This window comes from Apteryx rowi, unplaced genomic scaffold (genome assembly GCF_003343035.1).
Source record: "Apteryx rowi isolate R43461 unplaced genomic scaffold, aptRow1 scaffold_607, whole genome shotgun sequence".
NCBI classification, from domain to species: Eukaryota; Metazoa; Chordata; class Aves; order Apterygiformes; family Apterygidae; genus Apteryx; species Apteryx rowi.
In genome coordinates, this window is record NW_020450880.1 from 516,399 (window position 1) to 543,653 (window position 27,255).

At 35.6% G+C, this 27,255-nt stretch overlaps 1 protein-coding gene across 1 annotated transcript in view; it reads left to right on the plus strand.

Moving 5' to 3' along the window:
* SNTG1 (syntrophin gamma 1) overlaps positions 1 to 10,811 on the plus strand; it is a gene marked incomplete at its 3' end in the record, with an annotated part of 66,831 nt that extends 56,020 nt beyond the window's left edge. The window contains exons 8-10 of the mRNA XM_026083537.1: positions 1,211 to 1,293; positions 4,409 to 4,539; positions 10,682 to 10,811. Coding sequence (XP_025939322.1) covers positions 1,211 to 1,293; positions 4,409 to 4,539; positions 10,682 to 10,811 — 344 coding nt within the window. The remainder of the gene's footprint in view (positions 1 to 1,210; positions 1,294 to 4,408; positions 4,540 to 10,681) is intronic.
* Between the last annotated feature and the right edge of the window lie 16,444 nt (positions 10,812 to 27,255).

Sequence of the window (27,255 nt, forward strand, 5' to 3'; positions counted from 1 at the left end):
ATGCAGTTCTATTAATTTACAGTAGCTTACATTCAGATGCAGTGTATTTAAAAGGCATTTTTCAGGCATCATCAGAGAACATTTCAGTCTGAAAGAGTTTTGTTTTCTAAACAGGAAAATGAGATTTTGTATGTGGAAGGCTTAACTTCTCAATTTAAAATTCAATCAGAGGCTTTGGTGGTGTCTCTGTACCTAAAAATAAATTAATCTAGCTGATTAGTATTTTGTTTAAGTCCAACAGAGTTTTAGTCAAGTACCCCCATGAGAAACATATGGAGACAGCTGCCTTGCCTTAATTATATTAAATTATAAATGTGGGTGCATAATTATAGACAGTTACAACATACCTAAACATCTATGTATGTGCGGGCCTCTGGCTTTAGTCCTGCCTCTTTTCTTTCTGCTTCCATCTCCCAAAAGGGTAAAATTAATTGCTTAATTTTTAAGTAACGAAACAATAAGTATTTTATTTGAATACTATTTAGCTTTCAATTTTAAGTTAGTAGGACTCAAACAAACTTACTTATAAAATTATCTTTTTATACAGTCATTTGTTGAAGTTGCGCCTCTACCTTTTGCCCACGTATCATATTTTAATGAGTAARACTAGAGAAAATTTAGAACACCAGAAGTATTTTCATACTCTTGAATAAAAATGTATCCCAATAACTCCTTGCCCCTTTTATGAAAGGTGTGGTATCGTATATAGAATACAGAGTAATGGACACAAGCATGCATTTGAATAGAGCCTATCATATATTATGTATCGACTGTAGCACTGCAACTTCCTGAACTGTTGCAACAGCTGGAACTGTAAACTTCTTAGCATATAACAAAAGAATTGTTTGACTAGTTCCTTCCAGTGAAGAACAAGTGAGAAAGTGCACACTTTCCTCCTGTTATCAAATTTGCAAAACCTTTTGTTTTGTTTTCCATACCAAGCAGAGTATTAACATATGTTTAGCAAAGCACCACAGGAAAGTTTCTTGATCCACAGCAAGCTCCACTCAAACCACAAGATAGATATTGGCCACTTCAGAGGTTTGAGGTTAGGACGCTGACTTATGATATGGGGTTGAATGGAGAAAATATATTAATGTCAGACAAAACTAAAAGAGGCGGGGAGAGATACATACATATACATGCACAAATTTGAACTATAATATTATAGATGAATGACAAATTTTCTGTGTATTCATAYTTGTATTAGGTGCCCCCAGTGACCAAAGCAGCGGCACATCTTCCCCCCTGTGTGACAGTGGTTTGCATCTCAACTACCATCCCAACAATACGGTAAGAGCTTACATTTCCTTGATGAGATTACATAGAAAAATAGCATCATAATAGTGAGATGGAAATAACTAATAAAAGACAGAAACRTAGAAGGAGCTCTGATTAACGTTGGAGATAGATAGACAGTTCCATAGGGGGCAAAAAGACTTGCCAGACGCTGCGGCTAGGAATTAAACTATGGCAAATCAGACCAGCTGAGCTTATGCCCTGATAGATGTGATTACCATTTTTATCTGAGCAATAGGGATTTTACAAAAGTTTGTTCTCCTAGCTCTATTTGGACAGCATGGCAATTTAAATTAGATATATTTAAAAATGGCAAAAAACTTTTTCAAAACATTTTTTCCAAGATGTTTATTTAATTTACTATTTAGAATTTTTGGTACAGTKTTATTCAACTTCTAATAAAAAAAAATATGCTTTTCATTTTCTGGAAAGGTTACTCAGATTACTGAGGTGTATGTTTGTGCCTATTTTTAAGGCTTGTGCATTTTACTTTTAGTAGCTAGTATTACAAATGCTATTAAAGAATGATAACATTATGGAGGAAAGTCCCTTTAGGATGAAATTCTACATACAGATCTATATTCAGATTTTTAGTAACAGATGCCTTTGTTGCCTTTGTAGTGCAACAAAGGCCTATTAATAATTTTCTTACTCAGGAAATACAAATTTTCTATTATTTTATATAGCTCTAAAGGGGCTTTTGGTGTGTATTTGACTGTGTGATGGATGAAAACACTTGCATAAAATAAAAAGCACTAAATAAATAAACCAGTAAACACCATAATTATTACAGATACATATAAAAGGCAGAAATGTTAGAACTGTTCAACTGACCTAACCATTTCTAAGTTCTGGCTTATCTTAATATTCTGTTTAACAAGATAACTTTTTAAACAGAAAACTTGAGACTCAAAAGTCAATAGCAAAGATTTTAAGCCTGATTATAATCTGAAATCTTTAGGATTTATACATGTTTATATGAGCTGGAATTCATAAAAATGGGATAAAAACAGTAGGATCAGGGTCAAATAATATTAATAAAAATATTAAAAATGCAACAACATCAAAAGTAATGACTTATCTCAACAGTCAATGTATGTATGTAAAAAGGCTGTTGAAGCTTATCCTGCTAGCCATCTCAGTTCTAGTTTTGCATTTAGGATAAAAATCATGCTTACATTTGTGAATCCTATTTTTGCAAGTGTCAAAACTGATCTAAATTAGCTACAGTTTCTATTTGAACTGATAATAATTTACTGAAACATAAGTCTTTTTCTTTCAGTTAAAATAATATAATCAGGTATCATGAGTCTATAATTCACACAATTCCTAAATTAAATTCTTCTAGAGAAGACCAGAGTGTGGGTCCTACCTCAGATATGACCTTGTAATGGAGAATGGATGCTTCATAAAACYGAATGAGACCTATGTTCCTAAACATAAACCATAATTCCTAAATTATGTTCAACTCTGACATCATGGTCTTTCCTTTCTTCCAGGAGATTCTGTAGAATACATTATGGTTCATGGTCATAGTCTGTGTCTTAACTTACAGCCTTGATGATTCACATGGGGGAGACTTCTAACTCAGAAAAACTTGGAGTAGATGAGAATTTTGGGGGTCTTTTTTCAACAACTCATAGGGTATTGAAAGCTAAAGGTGAGGTTAAGATTTGTGTTGCAGCTGGATCTAGGCCTACAGTTTACATCTAAACCTTTTGCTGCATTTCAACATTTTCCCTAAGTTTAATCACAGTTGAAAAATGGTTCCTGGAAGCAGACAGAAGACTTAAAATTCAAGACATTATTCAGAAAAATGTCCTAGCTTAGTCTTTCTATCCAATCATTTATTTATTTGGACTGAAACTATGCAACTTTTCACTAGAGATTCAGTGTTTCAAATATGTGAATCTGCTTATGAAAGCCCTGCTGTTCAGCTAAATTATTGTTTGTAATGATCTTGTCTCTACAAAAATTGTGCGTCTTTTTTATTTTATTTTATATATATAAAAGATATATGAACATATATGTAAAAATAAAGTCCGGCTTGGACTCCACAGATCTCAGCAGTCCATAGATCATAGAACTTCACAGATCTTCGTAGAAAATCACATCACAAGGTGTACTTTTTTTTTTTTAAACATATATTTTATAGAAGATACAGGTAAGAAAAAAGATGAAGCCTGAGGCAAAAATAAAAATAAAAAAAATTGTCCAAGTAATGTAGAATCAGCAGCTACAATTTTACTGATACGGTAAAAGTACTACATACATTCCAGATATTCCATGCGAGATGCATACTTCTTCAAGAAATAACATCTGGACCAGCACTGTTTCATATACCACTTTGTGGAAAAGGGACAAGGTGTTGTTTTTTGTTGTTCTTTTTTTTAAAATGAATTTGACCATTTTACTCTCTGAAAGCATTTCTCACTTAAATCCAGTGACTACATTTATTAAAAAACAGTGGTGGAATTAGGCTGTGGATATTTAAATACTCATTCTTCATAGATGTGATGAAGGCATGATTAAGTTGAATTTTATTATGAATAATGCCTTGTGTAAATAGGTCAAATTCAAATATTGATTCATAAGCATGTAGGTTTGCATAAACAATTTTCAGTACATGGGATAAATCTCATTCACAGGTACCAGGCTTTGATATGAATTTAGTATAGACAAGTGTATGTAAATATGTATGGGGCCACAGGAAGCAAATGATTTGGGATTGTATAGTGAATAATTTAGAGAAAACCTGTATACTGAATAAAGCTGAAAAAATAATATCTGATAATGTGATCTGTAATAAATATTAATTTTTACTCCTGACTAGTCATCTCAATAAAACAATACAATTTATTTTCCCCAGGTTTTTAGGATACTGTTCCTCATGCTTCCTCTAAGCATATTGATATTTAGGTTAATATAGGTTTGTTTTTTTGTGAAAAATGCCAGTGCTAGCTAAAGCTGATACAAAAGGATTTTGGGAAAGTGAAGACTATGCTAAATGAAACATGAAGTCTTTGAAATCTCTCTCTCTCTCTTGAAATCTGCTGAGGACTTATAATGAAGCCCCAAAACTGAGAAGGACCTTTTAATTTTTTTTCAGGATACATTATCATGTTCCTCATGGCCAGCATCCCCAGGACTTAGATGGGAAAAAAGGTGGTGTGATCTCCGATTAATTCCACTTCTTCATTCACGTTTTTCCCAGTACCTCCCAGGATCAGATTTGTGCAGGTAAAGAAGTTCAGAAAGTTGAAACAGTTTTTGACTTCTTGGTGCAAGTAACAATTCTTAGGAATCTGTCTTTTTAGAGGAATGGCATTATTAGCTCCTCCATAGCTGTTGGAGACTCAGAACATAAGAAATGTCTTAATGGTTCCGTAGCTCCACCTAGCCCTGTATTCTGCTCTGATGTCAGCCAGGACTGGATACGYGGGGAAGATGTATGATCTTCCTATTTGCACCTAGTGGTCAGCAACTTTCTCAGTCTGCATTTGCGCTTAGGTCATCATATTTAATAACTACTGATGGTTCTGTCCTCAAAAGCTTCTTTTTTTAGCCTTAGCAACGTTCTGTGGCATTGAGCTCTACCATGTAGTTATGTCAAGTTTTTAAAAAGCTCTTCCTTTTGTTTGTGTTAAATCCCTCTCCTGATATTTTCACTGGGGGAAATAACCTTGCTGTTAGGGAGCAGCAAGACCAGCTGAAGGACAGCCGGGTGCAGAGCGTGCCAGCAAGGCCGGCTGAGGCAATGTCCTCGTGGACAGGGGTCCRCCCCACCGCCCCACAAGGGAGCAGGGCAGGCTGGGGGCAGCCTCGGGCATCATGCAAGTTATGAAGCAAGTCTGAGGTCGAGCTGGGAGAGCGGTCTGCAGGTGGGGGCCCAAATCAGAGGGTTACCTGGGTAGGCACAAGCAGGTCTGCAGTGAAAACCGGRCGAGGAACTTGGCGACAGCCTGAGCTCATGAGTGGTGGTGCCCACAGCTCTTTCACAGTGACCCAAGCCCAGGTCCCGTGGCCATGCCGCAGCTGAACTGACTTCAACCACTGGTGGCCGGGCCCTGAGGAGGGAGAGGAGGGTGGACCCAGTGCCCAGACCCTTGTTTCATGAGAGATACTAAATAAGCATTCTTGATTGACCTTTTTGCAATTCTAGATCTCTGTCTTGTGTTTTCCTACCTGAAGGATCCTTGTTGTTATCTCCTTTTAGGGAAACCGTTCTGTAGATCTGATTATCCTTGTTACCTTCTTTGTTTCTTTCCTAATTCTAATATATCCTCTATTAGATAAGGTGACTGGAACTATAAGCAGGATCCCTCCTGGTTTATATAAAGGCATAATAACATTTTCCATTTTGTTCTGTTCTTTTTCCAATACTTACTAATAACCTGCTGCCTTCTGACTGACACKGAGCACTGAGCTGATGGTTTTCAGAGAACTGTTTGTAGTAACTCTTGCATCTCTTTCTTGAATGWTAATAGCTATAGTAGAGCTCTTCATTGCTGATATATAGCTAAGGTTATTTTTTCCCATATGTATTACTTTGCATTTATTAACATTGAATTTCATTGCCATTTTATCTACCAATCACTGTGAAAGTTGTCTGCAGCTCATAGTCTGCTTTAGATTTATTGCATCATATAGTCCTGCAATTTGTCATTGTTTAACTTAATATTTGACTAGTAAATCCATTGTTATCAAAATAATCTTAATAGAAATCAGAACAGAAGACAAGAATATTCTGGAATTATTACTGTTTTTCAGGTATTATGCATTTAAAATGAATGAAAGTAGCTACAAAATCTGACAAGGCAAGGTATATAACATAAGTGTTAAGAGATTTAAATACCTAAGTATTGCATTCATTAATTTCACCATATATATGCATATATATATGCACATATATGCATATTTTACAGTAACAACCTCTGTGAGTTCCAGCTTGTAGGTCATTAGCTAAAGGACAGCTGTGTATAGCTACAGAGTGTGTTAATCCATTATTTCTATCTTTACCTATTAGAAAAGTTTACTCTTAAATTAAGCACATAGGACTTATTAATTGTGAGGCTGATTGTAATAAATGCTGACTTTGTTATATAGCCATCATGTCTTCCAGCCATTCTCTTTTTTACTCTGATGTTTGAATCTGGGAAGAATGGTGGATTATGTTACATCCTGACTTCTCATCAGGCACTGATGGTTTAAAATTTCCTGTTACTCCATGCAAACACACATACCAGCTACAGAGCACTGAGTCACATGTATTCACTGATAAACACCAAGTTTTTTCCTGCAAGTTTCCCCACAAGCAGGCCTGTATTTATCCACTTTGTCTTGTAATACTGCTACTAAAATAGCCAGTAGTATAAGTGTTACTATCAAAATCTCATTATCAGCAAAAGGGAACATGCTATGTATATGGAGCTAAGTATATACAAGAATAATGTTTTAACAGTCTAATAGTCCAAGTTATCTAATTAATACAGAAAAGCCTTATTTATATTTATGCCAAGATTAGGCAAAAAAGCCTTCCTAGTATCTTTTCTTTGGTATTATCCTCACCCTTCCTTTGTTGCTGTAAGTCCTGCAGTAACCTGTCACCATCTTCCTCAAGAGGTAGGTTTACGATGACTCACCAGTGTCTTGAGATCTTTCCCACAAGGAGTGTGATATTTCCTAAAGATGGAAGGATGTGGGCATGTTCTTCAACCTCAATTTTGGGCTGGCGTGAGGTTATTTTATCACAACCTGCTTCCTTCTTATTGGTTCTCAGCTAAAGTTTACAACTTGCCCAAAAGCCTCCCCAGCCTCAGTTGACACTCAGGGCTATTGCTTGTTACAAATTCACCACCTAGGTTTGCCAGGCTTTTCCCTAACGTATTCACAGAGCTTAAATCAAAACAGGTTAGGCAACATTGCTTCACCATTAGATAGATGATTGTTAAGCTATAACCAGCCCAGGTCAAGGCAGTCCCAGAGAAGTGCTGAGACCCTGCACTACAGCATCAATAAAATGCCTGCAGCTTTTGAGGAGTAGTAGCAAAATCATATTTGCTTGGCTACATAATCCTTGATCTATTCACAAACAATGTCTAGCCCAGGGAGTCAAGGTGTGAGTGAAAGGCTATACTGGCTCACTGACTGTGCTGAAAGGAAGCAGGGTATAGACAGCACAGATGCAGGAGTTATTGTACTAAGCTCTGTGAAAATCATCAGCTCAATGTTTCGCAGTGGCTGAACGGGAAGTAATTAAGATATGAAGCATAAAGGGCCCAGGATGATAATAGTCAAATTTGAGATTTTTTCTACTGTATGCTTCAGATAAGACATACCATTGAATGGAACTACTCACATGGAAAATTAGGATATATGCAACTGTTCGTAGATTCAGGGCTTTGAAAGTCAGTTTCTGTATCAATAAAACACAAACTTCATGTGCACATTATAAAACTTGTACATTACAGAGAAATTTTGTTTTTAGGCAGTGATGATATGCCTGAGATTCAAATTTCCAGAAAAAAAATTTACCAGTGTATTTGTACTACACAGAGTATCCAAATTCACATCCGTGCCTTGAATAACTATGTTAATGTTCTCCTTTTATCCTCTTATACTATGTAACATGAAGGAGTAAGAGTACTTCAGTTTGACAGTGAGGGTATAATGTATTTTGCTTTAAAAAAGCATAAAAACACCATTTTATGTTGCTAGCAAGACAGACTATAAGGGTGTTTTTAATTAGTGTAAGAACTTTAGAATAGGACTCCCTTTCAAAATCTGCTATCAGAGAAAGTTAGATAATTTTTAAAAGGAATTGAAAACATGAAGACTATAAAGAGCAATATTAAGGAAAGGATATTGAAAATAATATTAAGGAAAACAATACAAAGTGAAATTAATTCATTAAGTTTTCCATAGTTTGTGTTTACAAGGTTGTGCTCAGTATAGAAAGCATGTTACATAATAACTTTTTATGTTTTGGACTTTGAAAATACTGACATAGAAATACCATCATTATCACATGCATTATTATTCCTCATAATCATACTCTATTTTTTTTTTAATGGAATGCTTGAGATACATGAATTCCAGAAGGTATTCATGTAAAATTCTGGAAGGTATTCAAGCGAATCTTGGAAAGCTTATTAATTTCAAATATAACTCTTGAGTAGCAGAAGGCACAGAACCTGAGATGTATAGCTGAATAAGAAACCATCTAATCTTAACTATTTTTGCTGTAGTATGAATTTATTAATCAAGTATTTTTTTTAATTTAAAAGAAAACATGTATTTAATATAGTTCTTTTTTTACATTTGTGTGGTGGTATGGAGTTTGGCTGGTAAACTAATGCTAGAAAATAACTACAATAATTTAAGGCTAAAAACATCTACTGCTCAGACACATTCAGAGATAGCATGCATCTCCTAGTCTAGGCTTCTTGACTCTTGGACAAGAGCATCCTGGACAAGTGTTCTTCTTGTGTATGCGCAGATCAAATACGTAGACATAGKAGGTTTGATATGCCCTGAATGTATCAGATTCACAGGGTTCATAGTGTAAGGGAAGTCTGTGCATCAGGATTAAATCCGGGGAATTTGGAACATCCTGGATTTTCTACATTTGTGCAGTTTAATGTCACACATCTAATAGATTCCTTGGAATCCTRCTGTGTTTTGCAATAGGCTGAGAAGGCAAAAAGGGAATCCTGAAAATACTACTTTTTTTTTTTTTTGAAAGAGGTAATCAACATATTTGTCCGAGCATCATGTTATGCTGTATAAAAGATACAGTAAATAAATTCTTATCTACATTACCTGAAGAAGCTTTAAATAAATCTTCTTCAACAACTTTATCTGAATCATTGTGAAAATGAGTAGTTAGTCTTTCTCTTCTGAGTAGTAGCTCTCTCTTCCTACCTTTGGGCCTTTAAAGAAAGATCATTAGCTGTGTGAAAAGGCAACTGAACTGATAAGCTAGCTGATAGATTTAGGTAAGCCACTGGTCTCTGCATGATCATGTTAGTTTATATAAGCCTTATCCATGTTAGCATATGTAAGCTTTATCCTCCAGTCAGAGCTTGCTCTCATGTCTGGATCGCTCAAAACAAAGGCATGGCTGTAATTCATTTTTTCTCCTGACAAGGAAAAGCCTTTACTTGACACAGGTGCAGCAGAGACCTTTACGCTAAGGATAGATATCAGCTCTGCATTTGATATAACTTGAATCTAGTCTTAAGAGGTAAAAGATAACTTTGCAGAATGGATATCTATCTTGAGACGTCAGAAACTGTCATCAGTGACACTCAGTTTTGCACTGGAGATAACATTGATTTTCCATGAGCCATTCTTAAAGAATCTGAATGATGTGTGCTTAATTTTCAACTATGAATTGATCGCTAATGGATGTGATTGTAGCAGAATGCCAGCAGTGGAACTTGGTATTCTCTGTATGGTTAGTAATCTGTTATTTTGGGAGATGGATTAATATTGAGCTTTTTTGGTTCTGAAGCCAGAGACCTGTGAGCCTTCCAAAGGCTGTTAGCCAAGAAGGCTATTTACTGAGGAAATTAGGTCTGTTACAGGTTTGGCATCTAAAAGCTTTCTCTTGTTTTGTAATTGCTTGGCATTAAGCTGTGGTAAGCCAGGCAGAACATTATGTGAGTGCCCAGAATGGTGCTGGGTAGAGACACCTGGGTGGCCACTACTTCTGTCGATGGATGTCCCTTGCAATTCCATTGTATTCTGCTAATGATCCAATATTCATAAAAGCAATGTGAAAAATCATGAATGCTATCTGGTCAATTTTGAATTCTCCAGCCTTTCCATAAGCATTTTAAAAGAGTATCATTTACAATCAAAATTATATAACCAAAAGCAGCCAATAAAAGGGGTATTCAGACAGTAATCTTACTGCATTTAAACAATGTCTTAGAAAAATTAAACAAAGTTGTTGAGAAAAAGTGTATTCCACAGAATTTCATGAAAGGTTGCCTACAGTGTCCAGTGAATACTTTCCTTCCCTTTGATCTGCAGTGATAGTATTAAACTGAGTATTAACTCTTTGGTATGTATCAGCTATTTCACTTGTTTAGCTTTGACATCATGTAGAATTGGTTAAGATGCCATGGAGCTATTCTATGGTATTTTTTATAGCTTTACCATCTATAGAAACTTAATATAGTCTGAGCTGACCTTTTAGCATGGTTGTTTTAATATGTCAGATATTTATAAAGCAGGAAAACCAGCAATTTATCAGTGTTCAGTGGCTGACCTTCATTGTAGTTGAAAGAAAAGCTTTTCTACAAATATTGTTAAGATGGTATGTTAGAACAGATGAAATTTTCTTCTGACCTGATCTGTTATGACATGTCTATAGGCAAAATGCGTTCCAAGTAATTGCTGTGGATGGGGTTTGCAGTGGAATAATTCAGTGTCTCTCTGCTGAAGACTGTATTGACTGGCTACAAGCAATAGCAACTAACATTTCCAACCTCACAAAGCACAATGTAAGTATGGATCCAAGTAAGCCAGAAGGTTTCCCAATCATATTTGATTACAACTGTCATAAAAGCCTAATGGGTTCAAACACAGAATTATCTGCATATAAACAATCCTTGAGGCTGCCTGAGAGAAGCCAACTCAAGTTTGTCCTCAAATCAGACTGTGAGAAATCACTGAATGAGAAAACATTCTCCCCTACAGTCATATAGTTCACTTCATCACTAGCAGAAATATACACTTCTTAGCAATACCAGCTAGGATTAGGAACCARGACCAGACATAGGAGAAAGCCAGGAGAAAGCCATAGGAGAAAGTGCTGGTAAGCACTTACAAAGTAAAAGGGAATTTTGTAGTTCACTGATAGTTTAAAAAAGCACTTTTATATAAAGTCTGTTACAATAAGATCTGATTTAGATATTAGGTCTGTTTAGGTATCATTGAAAACAAGGAGAACCACAAGGTGCTTCCATGGTATAAATACAGATGTTCAGCAAAAGTTAAGTGCATTTATGCTTCATGCACTGTACTTTTATGGTTTGATCTTGTGGGACAAATATCATTTGTACTGAAGCAAGGACAAATATTATGCAAAAGTTTTGCCAAACTACAAGTCAGTTCAACTGAAAGCTCTTCCAAACCTGCTTAGGGCGTATTTTGCATTTGGTAGATGACATGCAGTTTTTCCTTTAGAGGTCTATCTGATATCCTTCCTGTGTTTCTCAAAAAGTACAGAACACATGGAATAACTCCAATATTTTGAATTGAGTTATAACAAGGAAGCCCTTGAGGATTTAATTTATATTCTATCAGATTTTCTTAAATCTGCTTTAGCCTCCCAAACCTGCCTCTAAATTTTTTTTTGTTTCAAATACTGGAAACACATTGAAGAAAGTTGTATTTCTAGGAGATTTATATTCAAGATACGAAACTGTGTTCCATCTGGCAGCAATATGTAAAAGTCAATGTATTACAGAAACGTGACAGACATGAATTCATGCACCATCTGCAAGCTTCCATGCAGTACAAGACAACGTTATTGCTATTTATTCATCCTTACAATGCTGTTGCTGTATAGAACTTCCTGTCTCATTAGGCATCCTGACAAATGAGGGTGCTATTTTTTTCTTTTGTCATCTTTAGTTCAGGCTATGAATGATTCTTGCTATCTAAAGTAATGTATCTGTTAACTTATAACAATAGATGGATGCACCCAAATTTTATCTGATAATGCTTTATGTAGCTCTGATGAGCCTCTAATCATGGGTGCTTAGTATAACTTCAATTTTGGTAATGCATTGTTGTTCYGTGATATACTTTCAGTGTTTTAAAAAGGAATATAGTTTATAATTTTACACTAGTTTCCATAAATTACAGAGACAAATGGAGCTAATGCTTTAGAAGATGGAAATAGTTAATTATACAACTCTTATTCAAACCTTTCTATTTGCTTTATCCCAATAACACCCTGTAGAGTATCTGTGATTTAGAGTTAGTCAGGCTTTATGACCATTATCTATGAATATACTTTTAGAACTGCCTTAATTGTTCATTCCTAGTATGAATTTATGGAAACTGAGAGGGCTCTCCTGTTCCTAAAATACTCATACTTTTCTTTTAAAATGTCATTTGCCAGTAAGAATTAGGTATTTGATAACGTATGTTATAAGTGAATAAAGAAACATTAGAAACACGATAGGAAAAAATAACTGTTACTCAGCACGATTAGATGCGATTAGAGATCCTTATATTCCTTTCTTTGCAAGATGGTTATTGACATACACATGCTGTTGATGTGAGCATTTTTCCTCTGTGAGAGGCATTTACTCTTGCTTATAGTTGATTCTCCCTCAGATTGGCGTCCAGTACCAAGGAAACAAAGAGATTATAGAGTTTTCTGTAAACTATTTCAGTTTTGGCAAACTGAAATATATTTACTCTGCTGATTTTTAGTTTCACTTCTTATTTCTATCTAGAGGTTATGCCAAAATATTGTTTCTTTAAAATATCATAGGGCTCATAGAAATGTAAACTTAGGCTCTCTGTCACATCTGTTTTTGGAACAGAAGGAAGAAGAGGAAAACAAGAAAGGCTATAAAAACTAAATTACTCTGAAAGATTTTCCTTTGCCAGTGTGTCAGGTTTGCACTCTGTGGATCTGAGKGGGATTTATCTTGCCTAACTTTAGATGTCTTAAAGTGGAATGTTCAGAGAGTGATCCCTCTGATTTACTTTTGACATCTATTTTATGATGAGATTAATTCCCTCAGGACATGCCTTTCTTTCCTTTAACTGGTAAAGGACCCCAGGGTGTTTAGTTTAGACTTAGATATCTAAGGAGATATATACTGTCACGGGTCTCTTTGCGGGCCCAGAGAGACAGTTTCTCTGAATAGATCTAGCAAAGTAATGCCTGGATATTTTGACAAAAAGAACACTAATCTCAACCAGTAATTCTGGGCTATTTTACCTTTTGTCATACAGACTGGTTGAAAAAAAGCATCTGGTAGTTCAAACCCCACAAATATGTGGGAAGAATAAGGTTTTCTTTCCCTACGTTCCCTTAATTATCTTAGAGAGTTGTGAAACATGAGTCCCTGGCTTCAAAATATATCCTATTTGAGCCCATAGTTCAATAGAATTCTTATCAGAGTAAACTCAGAATCTCTTTTCTGACAGGACCTAAAATGTCCACATTTGACACAAAGGTGGTATGACTCAATTGTAAAATCAGCAGTGTAGCCAGTACCTACCAGATAGTAAAAGGGCAAAAAAAAAGATAAAAGCAGAAAGCAAAACCAAAATATCTTGACATCATCATCTTTGAAAAACAATATTACTAACTAAAAATAAGTAATGGAGTCTGGACAATGGTTCCTGCAGGGAATCACATTCTTCAGTGTGGATGACTAACTCATAGTTAGACTGTGAGATAAAACTTGCGTTATTATGCAACAAAGTAGGTACAGTGTTAATGCACAGGTATAGAAATTGATATTCTGAATAGTAAAACATTAAATAAAAATAGCAGTGTACTGACTGGTCTAGTTGACTTCGTTTCTTTTCAAATTTTCATTGAAAGTTCAGTTCAGTTGTGCACTCTTGTTCTCTGTGTTCACTGAATTTGAGCTAAGGTACTCCAAAGTCTGTAGAATACTTAAAGTAACGCAGCTAATTTTCTTTTTTTTAAACTCTCCAGAACCCATGGAAAGATAACRTATGAGAGAATACATTCCTCTAAAATTACAAAACATGCAGTGACTTGTAGATTAATATGTAACCAACAGAATACAGTAGAAATACACTGTAGAAGGCAACTTAATGTCACACTATATTTGATTTTGTGATGTATCCTCAAAGGCCRTTCATTTCTGAGGAAGCGTTCCTCTCCAACTTGGATCACTTAACCTGCATCTRTATTGAAAATTCATCAGTTACCAATAGCCTCAAATCTCATGGGGTTTACGTTCAACGCAAGTTTCTATCTAAGCAATCCCCAAACTGCAATTCATGTGCTGWAACTTGAACAGGACAAATTCAACCAAGACTTGGCAACCCTAATTTGTCTGTGAATGGAAGGGGTAAAAAAGGCTTTGGCCCTTTTTGTTGCCCATTTGGCAAGCCAAAGAGGATTTGAAATGGAAGAAGCTGCTTCTAGCTTTTTTTGTCCATGGTCACAAAGCTTTTAAAGAAACTATGCTCTGGAAGAATCAAAGACTCCAAAGTCATGTGCTTCATAAAGATCCAGTGCTTGTCAATACATCTGTAATAGAGACAGTAGAGTTTTCAAGGATGTATAAATCCAAGCTCCAGTGAATTCAAAGGCAACATTTTTAATGGTTTTATCAGGGATGAGATTTTACACAAGTTATTTTTCAAGTTTAATTCAATTCAAAATTATTTGGTTGCACAATATGCTATTCAAGTGCTGCCAAAATAATAATAATAATAGTAATAATAATAATGGACAGAAGCTTTAGGTCTTTGTAACTACAACTAAATACATCACAGCGTATTCTAGGATATAGCTTAATAGAGTCTTTGGGGATTTATCCTTCAGGCTGTATTTGTTGCTCTTGTCTGTTCCTTTCTCTGTGGAAGATTTTTATATACTGAGTGCAATGATGTGCCCTACTGTGAGTGCAGTGATGCCATTTTCCCTTTCCTCTTCTATCATTTCCTTGGGAAACAGTGCAACAATCRCACATTTATGCTTCTTACCTTGGAGTTAGCACTTGGCAAAGAAAAACAACAAAAACTTCAGCAAATAGAAATGCTAGGCAACAGAGCTAAAATTGTCAAGCAGGAGGTAACAAAAAGGTAGTTTTAAATTTAACACAAGAATGCCCATAAGATTTTGAAAGATTTATGACAAGATTTATTTTACAGTACCTCCATTTTATTCCATGATGGCCCATCTTCTGGGTAAATTTTACAGGATACCGTGTATCTGTGAAATTACCAAGGCACACTCATGGTGATGGTAGAAGTATAGAGTGAAAGCAGCAGGATTAAGAGATCTACAAACTTAATGGGAGATTGGACAAGTTATGTATGTTTTCCTGAACTTATGCCTGTATTTTGAAAACCGAACTAGCCCTAAAGCTTGATTGCAGTTGTGCATTTAATTGTGTGTTTAGAAAGTAATGATACCTAACAAAAGAAACTTCTACTAAGGGGACTAATGTGTTTATCCTCACTGTCACTGAAGAAAAGAGAACAATATAGTTTATTAAATATCTTTATAAAGCTGAAGTTAGGGTAATTAATATATAGGGATACTGTAAATTCCTAGATAGAGGGAAAAGAAACAACAGGTTTAACAAAGCAGGAAGAAAAAAGCAGTTACAATAATATAGCCTGTCCAACTTGCAGGAAGAAGTGCTTCTTAAATTATTGAAAGAAATTAGCTGTACGTGTCTCATTTTTCTGGTGGATGCTGCAACCAGTAAGAACATACTTTGGAATGCTATATTAGGTGAATAAATCAATATCACTCATATGAAGTGAACAGGTTTCACATTTCAGTTTTTAATTTGAAATACTGTGACAGATCATCAGGAATGTGTGGATGTTCTGATGTTAGTCATTCTGGAGTTTTCAGGGATTTTATTTTAGTTTGCTTTTTCAAAACAAAATAAGTCAACTTCAACATTTAGATGCTCTGAGACTTGTGTGTTACAATAATAGACCTTCGTAGTTTGTTGGTTCCTAAGCTATATATGATTTGAAATGTGGAGCAAATCCAAGATGATCAACATTAGTATTAAACTTCATACATTGCYATATTCTGTACTAGTGCAAAAGGTAAATACTGTCTCTCATCTAGAAGCTGAGAGCCTTGTGAAATGAAAATAAAAACAAAATAGTGGAGTATAAAAAGTCTCCAAAAGAGTCTTAACAAATGTCTTTCCATATATGATATATATTATATATATATCATATAATATATATATTATATATTATATATTATATTTTTTTCCCATGACAAAATTTGTGCAATTAAATCCTCTCAGATAAATTGAATCTTATCTAGTAAAATGTATGTTCAACTATTCTAAAAAGCATTAGGTGTTCAGATGTTCTGATATGTTGTTTTTTTGTTTTGTGTCCCATTCCAGACCTTGTAAAGGAAATCCTAGAGGTTCTCATTCCAATACTGATATTTAGGTTTCTGCAGAAGCTTAGAACTGGATACACTTGTAACATAATGACGTTACCTTTTTTTCATATATAGTTTTCTTAAGGCACATTGCTCCAAGTGACTGAATGTAGTCACGCAGCATCAAAATTATATAAACCATGCCTCTCCTATTCCCCCCCCCTTAAAATCTGTATGTTATTTGTCTGACATTTGCAAACATATCTGTTTCTATGTCACTGTTATCAAGTGTTATGCATGACCTTGTCTCATATCTACTTACCTTTTGTGCAATTTCCTGCACGTCTTATTTTACTTACTGTTGTCTGTACCTTGTTGGTTGAACCTTGTTTATATCCTCTTGGGTGTGCTGATTTAGCTGCAAAGAAAAGACTCTTTCCAAACTCTTTTGCTGTTGCTCTAGTATGTTTCATCTGCACTTTTATAATGTACCTGAGTTTGAAGAACAATATCTAGCATGTGGCAGGTCAGGAAAACAGCACAAGAAAAGACTAGTAGCCAAATGTGCTTTTATAAACTTGCACAAGCTTTAACAAGTTTCAGAATAGTCACTTTACCTGGGAAAYTTGTAGCAAGAAATTTTGGCCTTCATAGTTGGTGTGTTTGTTATGACAGACACTGATCATGGTGACAGCACACATCATTAAGACATGCAGTCTTTATTTGGACTATACATTGTAAACTTCAATTAGTCATGATAACTTTTTCAAGTAAAATAAAATGGACCAAACTTCTACCAAATGTTTGAACTCTCCAGTTTTACTGTACAAATGCATGGTATTACAAGACTTGCAGCAGTCAAAAATATTTAATAAAAATATTGCCRTCTATACTGCTATAAATTACTACAGTTCCAGAACACAAGAAATTTAAGATAAAAAATATCCAATAAAATCAAAAGCCCTTTTTTTTGTTAAATATTCTTCAAATAGAAGAGCTACAGTTTACCAGTAAAATGTTAGTTTAAAAAAATAAAATAAAATAGCCATATTAATGCAGAGAGAATTTTTTTTTTCTGTTTTATATATATCATGCTAGCACAAAGCTAAGAATAGCAGTGTTTTCACTGATTCATCTAATTTTGGTATTCAGTCAAATTTAAAATTGTAGCCTTGTGTAGGTATGGAGATAAAAGGAAACATGAGTCTATATGATATGCTATTTAATCTATGTACAATTTATACTAAAGTACTGAGTCTCTTTTTCTTCCTTCATTCCCTAATTATTCAAGGCTTTAGTTGACATACTATATAAATCTATATTCTGGTTGGTTGTGAGACACTTTAAAGAGATGTCATACCTGCTCTCAACATCCCACCCCAGCTAAAGGATAGCAAGGAACCTGTAATTAAGAAAAAATAAAAGTCTTTTCATTGATTTAAAATGGAAAAGGATGACAAGAATAAAGAAAGTAGGAGCAGTCTTGAGTGGGAATGCAGGAAAGCCACTTGGGTTTTGCAGAGAGGCAGCACATGGAAGAAGAAAGTAATCATCATGAGCTGCTTTTCCTGCCAAAATGCCACGCTGCCTTCTCAGTAGCAGTTGGAGACTTCCAGCTACTTTAACCCAGTTTTTGTTGTTCAGGGAACTGTTCAGTATTCCACTGTTGTTTATTTTAAGTGAGAGTGTGTTGAAAGTGGCTGCTGAATCACAAACTGCTGTTGATAAAGCAGCAGCTGGGAGTTGGGAAGCTAGACAATAATAACCTTCCTCCTTGTGTCCCTCCCCTCTGCAGTCTCAAAAAAACTATGAATATCATTATTTGTATTTTAAAGTAAGGTTAGCTTGTTCCATTGAGGATATATTTTTAAAAGGTGGTTACATCARAAGTGTTCCCTTTCTTCCACAGCCAATTAAAAAAAAAAAATTAAAATAAATTGAAATGCACTCAAAGAGCCATATAACACCTCAGGGTATACATTATTAGTAGGCTAATGTGTTGAAAGCACTTTCTCCATTTAGTTGTCTTGCTTCATAAAGTGCTGTAGACATACAGCACATTCTAGTAGTGCATAGCTTATCTTAGCCTCAGGAGGAGAATAGGCTCAGAGGAAGAGGCAGAGGGGTGGGAGAGTGAAGAGGGATTTGAGTGGTTCAGGGACAGCTTAGAGAGGCTGGGGCAGAARACAGGCAAAAGAACATGTGCCCACTAGGCAGGATCTCCTGCAGAGGAAATGAGCCCAAGATCCCTCGGATTTACTGTTCCTCTACTGACAGAAGGTATTATGAAACTCTGCATCAAGCTTCTTAGCTCCTTCTAATAGTTTCTTCTCTCTCTCATGTAGTTAAGTGGCAGGAACCTGCATGGCAAGGCTAAAGTTCTAGCCATGCTGGCATCCTATGTGACATCCTTTGCTATATGGAATAATGTTTCAGGGCATATTAATCACATGTATTTGATTATCAGCAAAATGACTATATATTTTTTTTCACTTCATGCAGGTAATTAGTTCTTCATTACACAGTTTTGCTTTATGTGCCAGTTATCACTTGTGCCTGGGTAGTCTGTGAAGAGAGCACTTTATAACTGAAATACACATACCAAACTGAACTTCCTAAATTCTGATTTGTTATCACATATCCTGTGATAGGAAAGCTAAACACTAATTTTCAGATAAAGAGAATGAGGAAATCATCAAATACTTCTGAAAAGGAGGCAACCAGGTAGTAAAAAAAAGCCTGTTCATCTGCCCTGTGACTGCTTAAGTATTCACTATCATAAAATAGAACATAAAATACAACTGAGAAAGCGCTTGATGCACATTAATCCTTATGTTTAATTTTACCAATATTAGCAGAGAGATGATGTAAAGTCAACGCGAATAGAGAATTTAGCTCTTTAACATGATAAAATCCAGTTTTAGTCACCAGGCTACTTTTCAAATGGCATAAAACATTTTTTTTTCTGTTTTTAATCACTAATAGATATTCTGCTCCTCTTTCAGTGTGATTCATTGAAACAAGATAGATGACTAGTAAATAATTTTTGTAACCCATTGCATCAATAATACACTGACCATTTAAGTAAAGGGATAAGCAATTTGTTCTTTAGATCAAATTGTTCTGAATTAAATTTGAATATGTGCAGCCAGTCTATGTAGGGATGATTATTTGCATGTTTCATAYGCTTCTGGTTTGTACAGACAAGAATTCTCAAAAAAAGCAGAGTRAAAAGCAATGTAATATGTCCATATTGCAAAAATGTTTGCAAGTCTGTGGACCATTTTAATTGGTGAATGATCATGCAAACTTATCACGGTTTTCTTCAGGGAAAAGTCTGTTACTTCTGCCTAGGAGAGGACATTGCTTTCATTGTTCATTATATTTACTTCCTAAGGTAATTTTGTAAGGTAATAAAAAAGATGAAAAACTTCTTATGGCATGTCAACATGCTGCATCTTCTCAAATAGTTCAGCAGACTTATCATTGTCAAAGGAGTTTTAGCAGTTCCTGCTTTTTGGTATCTCATTGCCAAGGAAGTACAACTGTCTTTTTTTAATTAGATGAAAATATAGGAATTTAATCTAATTTAACTAAATTAAGCACTCTTTCACAGAAATGTTAGGTCTTTGGCCCTGAGAGGGAGAGGTCCTCTCCACCCAAACTCCCTACATAGTCAATGGATAAAATAATACGTCTTTAAGACTTACAGAAAGTGATCCAGTCGTCCTAACTTAGGCACTTACTTCTGTCCCATTAACTATATGAAGAATGTAGACATCTCCAAAGGGTAATTCAGTCTCCTTGAATTAGGTCCCTACCTCTCCCATTTCTAATAGGAAATGGCAAGTGGGTTTTATTAACATAATAGCCTAAAGATTAGAATAGTCACCCTGACATGTGAGACAGGAGATCTCAGTGTCACTCAGCCTGCAGGGCTAGAGCTGACTTTCTAGCCCCTGGCCAAAGGATGTCCTGAGACAGAGCAGTGCTGAAGCTCTGGCCCCTGGTCCAAAGACAGCTCTGCTTGCTATCTATTGCAAGTCTCATAAAATTAATGCACATGCTATCCAGCAGGAAGCAAAAGTTTGTTTTCTAGAATGTGGCTCTCATCCAGGCTATCCCTTGAGTAGGAGCATTGCTTACATGCAGCAGATATGTGCTTATCTCCTTCAGCCTGAGCACCATATCTCCCCTGTCATGTGTACGTTATCACCTATCATGACTGAAATGGAAGCAGATACTCCACTTCATATACTACAGTTTGTACCATGCAGCTAGATAACAAAACTATTCTTATGTTTGCCACATTCTGTATTTTCAGTTTGCCAGACATGAGCTGGGTTTTTTTGTGTGTTTGGGTTTTTTTCACTTATATGAGTTCTCTAAAAGGAGCATGTGGATATGCGCAAGGCTGTGTATTGTGCAAGGGCCAGTTATTGTGGAACAGGAAATTTTTTTATAATTAAAAAGAAACAATTTTATAAAACTTTTTCATAAAAAATTCTGTGATTCTGTGAATTGCCACCTTTACACATACACCCCAAATCACCCCTCTCTGAAACCCAAAATATCAAAATTTAGAAATTCTGAAATGGAGGAATCTGACAAGAATTATGTTACACTCTGTTTGCTGTCTGTTGGCTAGGCTGCCTGGTAGAATTAAGTTTGTGAGGCTGAACAAAAGCATTCATGGCAGAGACAGGTGGCATTTGTATTAAGTGAATTTGGCAATCTTACATTATGGGAAAGATAAACTGAAGATCCCAGTTTTTTGGAAGAGAGCAGAGAGATGATTAAAACATTATGGAAGCAAAATGGTAGAATAATGTAAACTCTGTCTAGAAGGATGCATAAATGAAAAGTTTAATCCTCCAAACTTTTAGTAAGATTGCTTTCATTGGAAAATGTCCACTGAATTGTGAATGCCATCTTAATTAAGACCATTCATGAAGAAAGGTACTGCCAAAGAGAGAAAAGGAGCCTGTTTTACTGTTCAGTTTCACTTTTTTGCTGTATTAATGTTGCAAGCTACTTCCATAAAGTATTCTTAGATGCTCAAAAGATTTTTCTCCTCATGAGTTTTCCTGAGATGTCCCASATGACAGCAGAGAAATTCTTGATGTTTATTATTTTAAGAAGAATCACACAAATGCAAATTCAAATAACAAGCAGATCTTAAAGGACATTAGCATTATAACTAAGGAATATCRTACAAATGAGCAATGACTACATACATGTTTTCAGCTTTCAGCACTGAACAGTGTCGATCTATTCTACATATTTTTATATGATGCACTTCTTGGAGGGAGTGAATGCAACCTGTTTTTAAACAGGTTATTTTTAAAGTTATGTGCCTAAAGAGATAATCAATATATCTCTACTATCATCCCTATAGCTGAGGTTTCACTGAAGGCAATAGAAYGTTTAGCAAAGTATGTCTGCAACTTAATTAAGGTAGCTACTGTTGCTGCAGTGGTATAGAGATTAGCAYATTAATTTACCCAACCCTACCTATAAATAGTATTTTCATTTCAAAATGTAATGAGCAGAAGTCAGGAAAATATAATATGCAATATGAATAAGAAGAGAATTGTACCAGGGGTGTGCATAGCAATTAGAAATCCCTAAGGATTGCAAATRGTCTTACCAGAAAAGTAAGCTGCCTTTAGGGTAGCTGCATAGGTTGCAGACCTAGGAATTAGAGCTGTCTGACTTTTGTTTAGTTCTCTGATCCAAAACCCCTTTCCTTAATAAGTGCAATGAACAAATCACAACTTCTGCATCTTATGTTTAAAAGTTTTCCTAAACTCTGAAGTCAAACTCACAGAAATTGTGCTCTTGCTTCTGGTTATAATACTATTCATTCTTTATGCTGGAGTGACTTAAAAGGCAGTGTATATCTTGACCAAGTCATCRGCAAGTTATATGAAAAAAATTGCCTCACAGTCTTACTGATTTATGTAGCTTCACTGGCCATGTTGTTTTTATCTGATCAGCACAACTCCACGACATGTTTTTCTGTTAGATTTGAATAGAGGAGAAATATTTAGCTCCAAAAATATTAAGTCTGTTCCTTCAGCTACAAAAGGAATCTTATGTATTTGCAATTATATGTTGATATTTTCTTGGAGTTCTTTCCAACACTGTCACTCTTTTTATCAGTCTGACATCAGCTTCTTAGCAGTGATTTATATTAGTTATCTCTGTTGCAATAGTATTTCCTGTAGAGCATTAAGGCATGCACCAATACAGTGTTGTCAATGCTAAAGAATTTTTTTATATTTTTATATATGAATACTTGTATAGCCAAAATTAATAGATAGTGATATTTTCAATAAGTAGAATGTGAATGCAAGCTATACTATTCCATTGGAAAGAAACTAAAGTAAGCAAAAGAAGGGCCATCTTGGCTAAACGATGAAGTCTTCATTAACCTAAAACACTTGACAGAAATACCTGGTGAGCAGAATTGCATTGATACTGAGGGTGTCCTCAGGAAGTATAGCGTGAGTATGTAGAGCCAGAAAGGCAGTACCACTAAATAAAATTCGCTCAATAGGGGACAGTAACAATAAGGGTGAAAAGAAATAGTTTTGACACACACCAGTGGTAATAGAGAGGCCAAGGAAAGGGTTTGTTCACTGGATGTTGAAAATTATTGATAGATGATGACAAGAAGGTCGAATTATTAAATGTTCTTTTGTATCAGAATTTACTAAAAAGGTCTGTTGCAAACAGGTGACTGCTATCATTTATGACTGTGACATGGTCTTGAATAAAGTTAGAACAGGTAAGAGACCAAACAGGAGAATGGTTAAAGTTTAATGAGAATAGTTTTAAGTATATAAATTCTTTATAATTTAATTCAGTATAAAGGTAAGAATATTTCAGGAGTCAGAAAACGTGTGCCAACTGTGTCCTTGTTGCATTAGTCATAAGCTACAAAAGATTGCACTTCTGCTCTAAATCCATTTACTGAGTGCAGAAATTTTCTAGATCATGTAAAGTAATAGTAAAATAGACATAAATTCTCTGTGGCTTAGAGCACAGTGAATATGGTTTCAGGAGTAAAAGCCATCTTTATATAGCTATCAATTCATTTCATTACTAGCTTTTCCAGTCATGAACAGCTCAAAAGAAATCTTTGCTAATTGCAACATGCACTAATACCCACCTAATTACTGCTAAGTACAGTTAGAACTCACGATGAAAGAATAATTCCATATCTAATATATGCATTACTGCCCTCATTCAGCATTGGGATTATGTTTCCTTCCTGGGCACTGAGAATATGTCCTTACAATGGCCCAATTCATCTAAGGATATTTCTTTATGAATAGTCATGATATTATTCAGATATTTAATTGCTTTGTTTGATTTGAATTCTCCAAATAACACACCATTCTGATATTTATTTTTATTATTATTTTAACTGTTATTACAATAACGTCAAGTTACACAGCCAAATCACATATGGTGACAAGTTGTAGTTAAGGTGGCAATATATGGCAATGTAACCACATACAATTTTACTAATTGTGCATCATCCATTTTCCTTGTGGCTTGAAATACACATTTAACATGTTGTAAATTATAGCTTTTKTACTCTTCTACTCATGTCATTGTCTTCACAAACCAGTATACCTTTGCTGAAAAATTTGTTACCTGTTCTTTAACTATTGTATTGTAGCTCTTGCCTGAGCATGTGTGTTCCATGTCTTTTTCTCTCAGCAAAATTAATGTCTATGTTTGACAACTAAAACTTTGCTAGTCCGATGAGAGAAAGTGTTGTTAAAAAATTTTGGATGTTCCATTCCTGTGAATAAGATGGTTATTTAACAATTTGTTCAGTTTGCTCCAGTAATTTGTTTTGAGAGTCATAATGATGATTCTTCCTTTGATATTATATTTTATTGTTGAAGCTTAGAGAAGATGAAACATGTTGATATCTTGAAAAGATTAATTGCATATTATTTGCATTTATTAACTTATGAAATTGTGTTTTCCTTTGGACTACAAGAACTACTGATACAGCAAAAATCTATACTTTTGTCTAAACAATCTCTTTCCCTGCTGAAATGCAGTTGGACAGTTAGTTGCTGTTCTAAAATATATTGAAACAGATGGACTTTCAGTAAAGGGTCTTTAAAAATGTTTCTTGAACATGATGTACCATATGACAATTCTCACTCATGCAGAAATACATCACTTTTAAGTGGCTTTGAAATGTTTTGCTTCTTTTTCAATTCTCTTTTGAAAAATGATCTTAAAGGATGATGTTTAGCCTAATATAATGCAGTAAAATTGAATAGGAGTTCATAGTTTTGTCACAGGAAAGCCTGAAACGTACATTGAAACAAAAATCATCTTTAAATTTACTTGCAGCATCTTCAATGCTAGTCTTACTCTTTCTGAACACTGAGGAGTTGGTAATTCATAAGAATTTGAGGAGAATTCTGTTGTTCTTTAATTATTCAAAATCCTTTCTGATTAAGGCTTGCAAGGTCAGATCCAAGGAGAGAAAAATATACCAAAAATTATTAGTATGTCAGTTTAACATTATTGCTGTCAGAATTGAAATAGTCCATAATGTAGTTAAGTTTTAACAGACTTCTTAAGAAAATGTCTAAGTTTGAAAATTATGTGGTTTCCCAAAAATCTGTACCCTATGCTTTTTGGTACTACATATTCTGTCCCTTGGCCAGCCTTACAGCCATGATCCTGCGGATTTCCACAGTTCTTTACACTTGTACGTGGCCATTCCTTTTGGACATTCCTTTTCTGAAGTACCACAGAATACTTTAGAAAACCCATATTTGTGAGTACTTTTACTTAAAAAATATTCTCATTTTATAATGGCATAAAATTGAATTCTTAGTTTTGAGGTAAAATTGCAGAGAAGCAGAAGGAATTGCATTCTTAGAAGGGAACTATATTCAAGACTTTTCAAGCTTGTGGCTCTGTAGTTTTGTGAAAGACAGAAGGTTAGGGAGAGTCCAGTCTTTGCTCCTTAGGACAATGCAAAAGCCTCACTGCAAAAAAGAATTTCTCATTCAAAACAAGCTCAGAGTTTAGCTGAACACAGTGACAGATTGTGCCTGTTTTTAATGTAGAATATAATGAGTCCTGTTGTGAGTAAAGGAGGAGGGACCAGAAGTATTTCACAAAATACAAGGACATGACCTTTAAAAACAAAAAGTGAAATTTTAGTGTTCTCAATTAAGTGAAATTTGAAATGATTAATTACAAGGATGATTGATTGGTGAATTTTCAGCAGAGTACTGAAAAAACAAGGCTTTTATAGGTAACTGAGAGTGGCATACRAAAACATTTATTTAATTAGTATCAGATTTAGTAGTTATGGTTCATTATCACTTAAGCCTAATGTTTCAGCAGCTATTTTATATTATGACAACCAGATGATTTAAGCAACATAGGTAATTTTTTAGCTTATTTGCAAGCAGTATGTTATCTGGTGCTGTCAATATTGTTTCATAAATTTTGCTGTTCTTCTTCAGAGATCTGAAGGAATAAACATATGTAATTCTTATAGACAAAAAGTGAAATGTGTCACAGTACAACAAAGACTAGATGGTCATATAATTTTATTTTTAAGCCACTTGAACTAAAGTAAACTGAAAGTGGTGGGGTGGGGGGAGGGGGAAGAGAAGAGATATGTTACCAGTAAAGACTAAAAAAAAGCTCTTTAACTTCATTGCCCCAGGTAAAGGCATTGGCAACTGGCAAATTTATTAAAGCTTGCCAGCAGAAATTCGTTTAGACCTATATACTATTGCGTAAGTATTAAATGTATTTTAAAAATCACTAGCCACATTTCTACAGGGCATTAAGTTCTGTCAAGAAAGTTAATTGTCTTTTGTGTTATATATAATTGTGTAAAATTCCCCTTTTCTTCCACCCTTTTGCTACCCATTTTGTTTTATAAAACACTGAGGCCAAATTGCAAACTGCAAATGTTGTTATCTGAGCGCAGCTAACAGAGGCAGCAAACAGACGCAGCAGTTTGTGCAGCAGTGTTTGGGCTCTGACTAGAACTTGAGGATCTTGTTGGAAGTTGTGGGCTTTGTGAGAACCCCCGAGGAACTAGAAGGTGATTGCTGTGAACAGGAAAGGGGAAGCTAGGCAAGGACAACTGCAGGAGGCCTTGACTTCTCCTGGGAAAAGCTCCTGGGAAAAGCTCTAGCTAGGAGTGGCTGCTGCTAACAAGCTCTCTTGGTTGCCCCTGGCCAGAGGGAGTTGGGGCCTTTGATCCCAGTGGCCCTTGATTAGGGCGGGTCAAGCACCCTGTGAGTCAGTGCTAGGGAGAGGCCTATATAAGAGCYAGGCCTAGAGCGCAGTGAACAGAGGCAGCAGTTTGTGCAGCAGGGTGCATGAAGGKACCTTCGTTTCTGTTCCTTGTGGTGTACACCTCCTCAAGCATGGTTGTGACACGCCGCACAGCGCGTTCCCCAGYGGCTGTTGGAGTTGCTGTGTCAGAGGCTTGGACCCAGACCGACCCTCTGACAGTAGATGCAGCTCTACAGGTCTCAGGCTGCAGGGAGTGCTTGGGGCCTCTCCGGGAGGCCTGGGCTGGCAGCCAGCTCTCCTGCAGGAGGTGTGCTGCTGTTGACGAGCTGTGTCGTCAGGTAAGGGAGTTACGGGAGGAGGTCAGTAGGCTGCGCAGCATCCGGGAAGATGAGCAAGAGATACACAGGGTATTCTCAGAGACTGTGCAGCTTCGGGAGTCTCAACCCCCTGCAGCAGTGGAGTTGCCGGAGGGCTCTGTGCCGTGTGAAACGGTACATCATAACACCGTAGAAGAAGGCTGGAAACTGGTCACTGCTCGT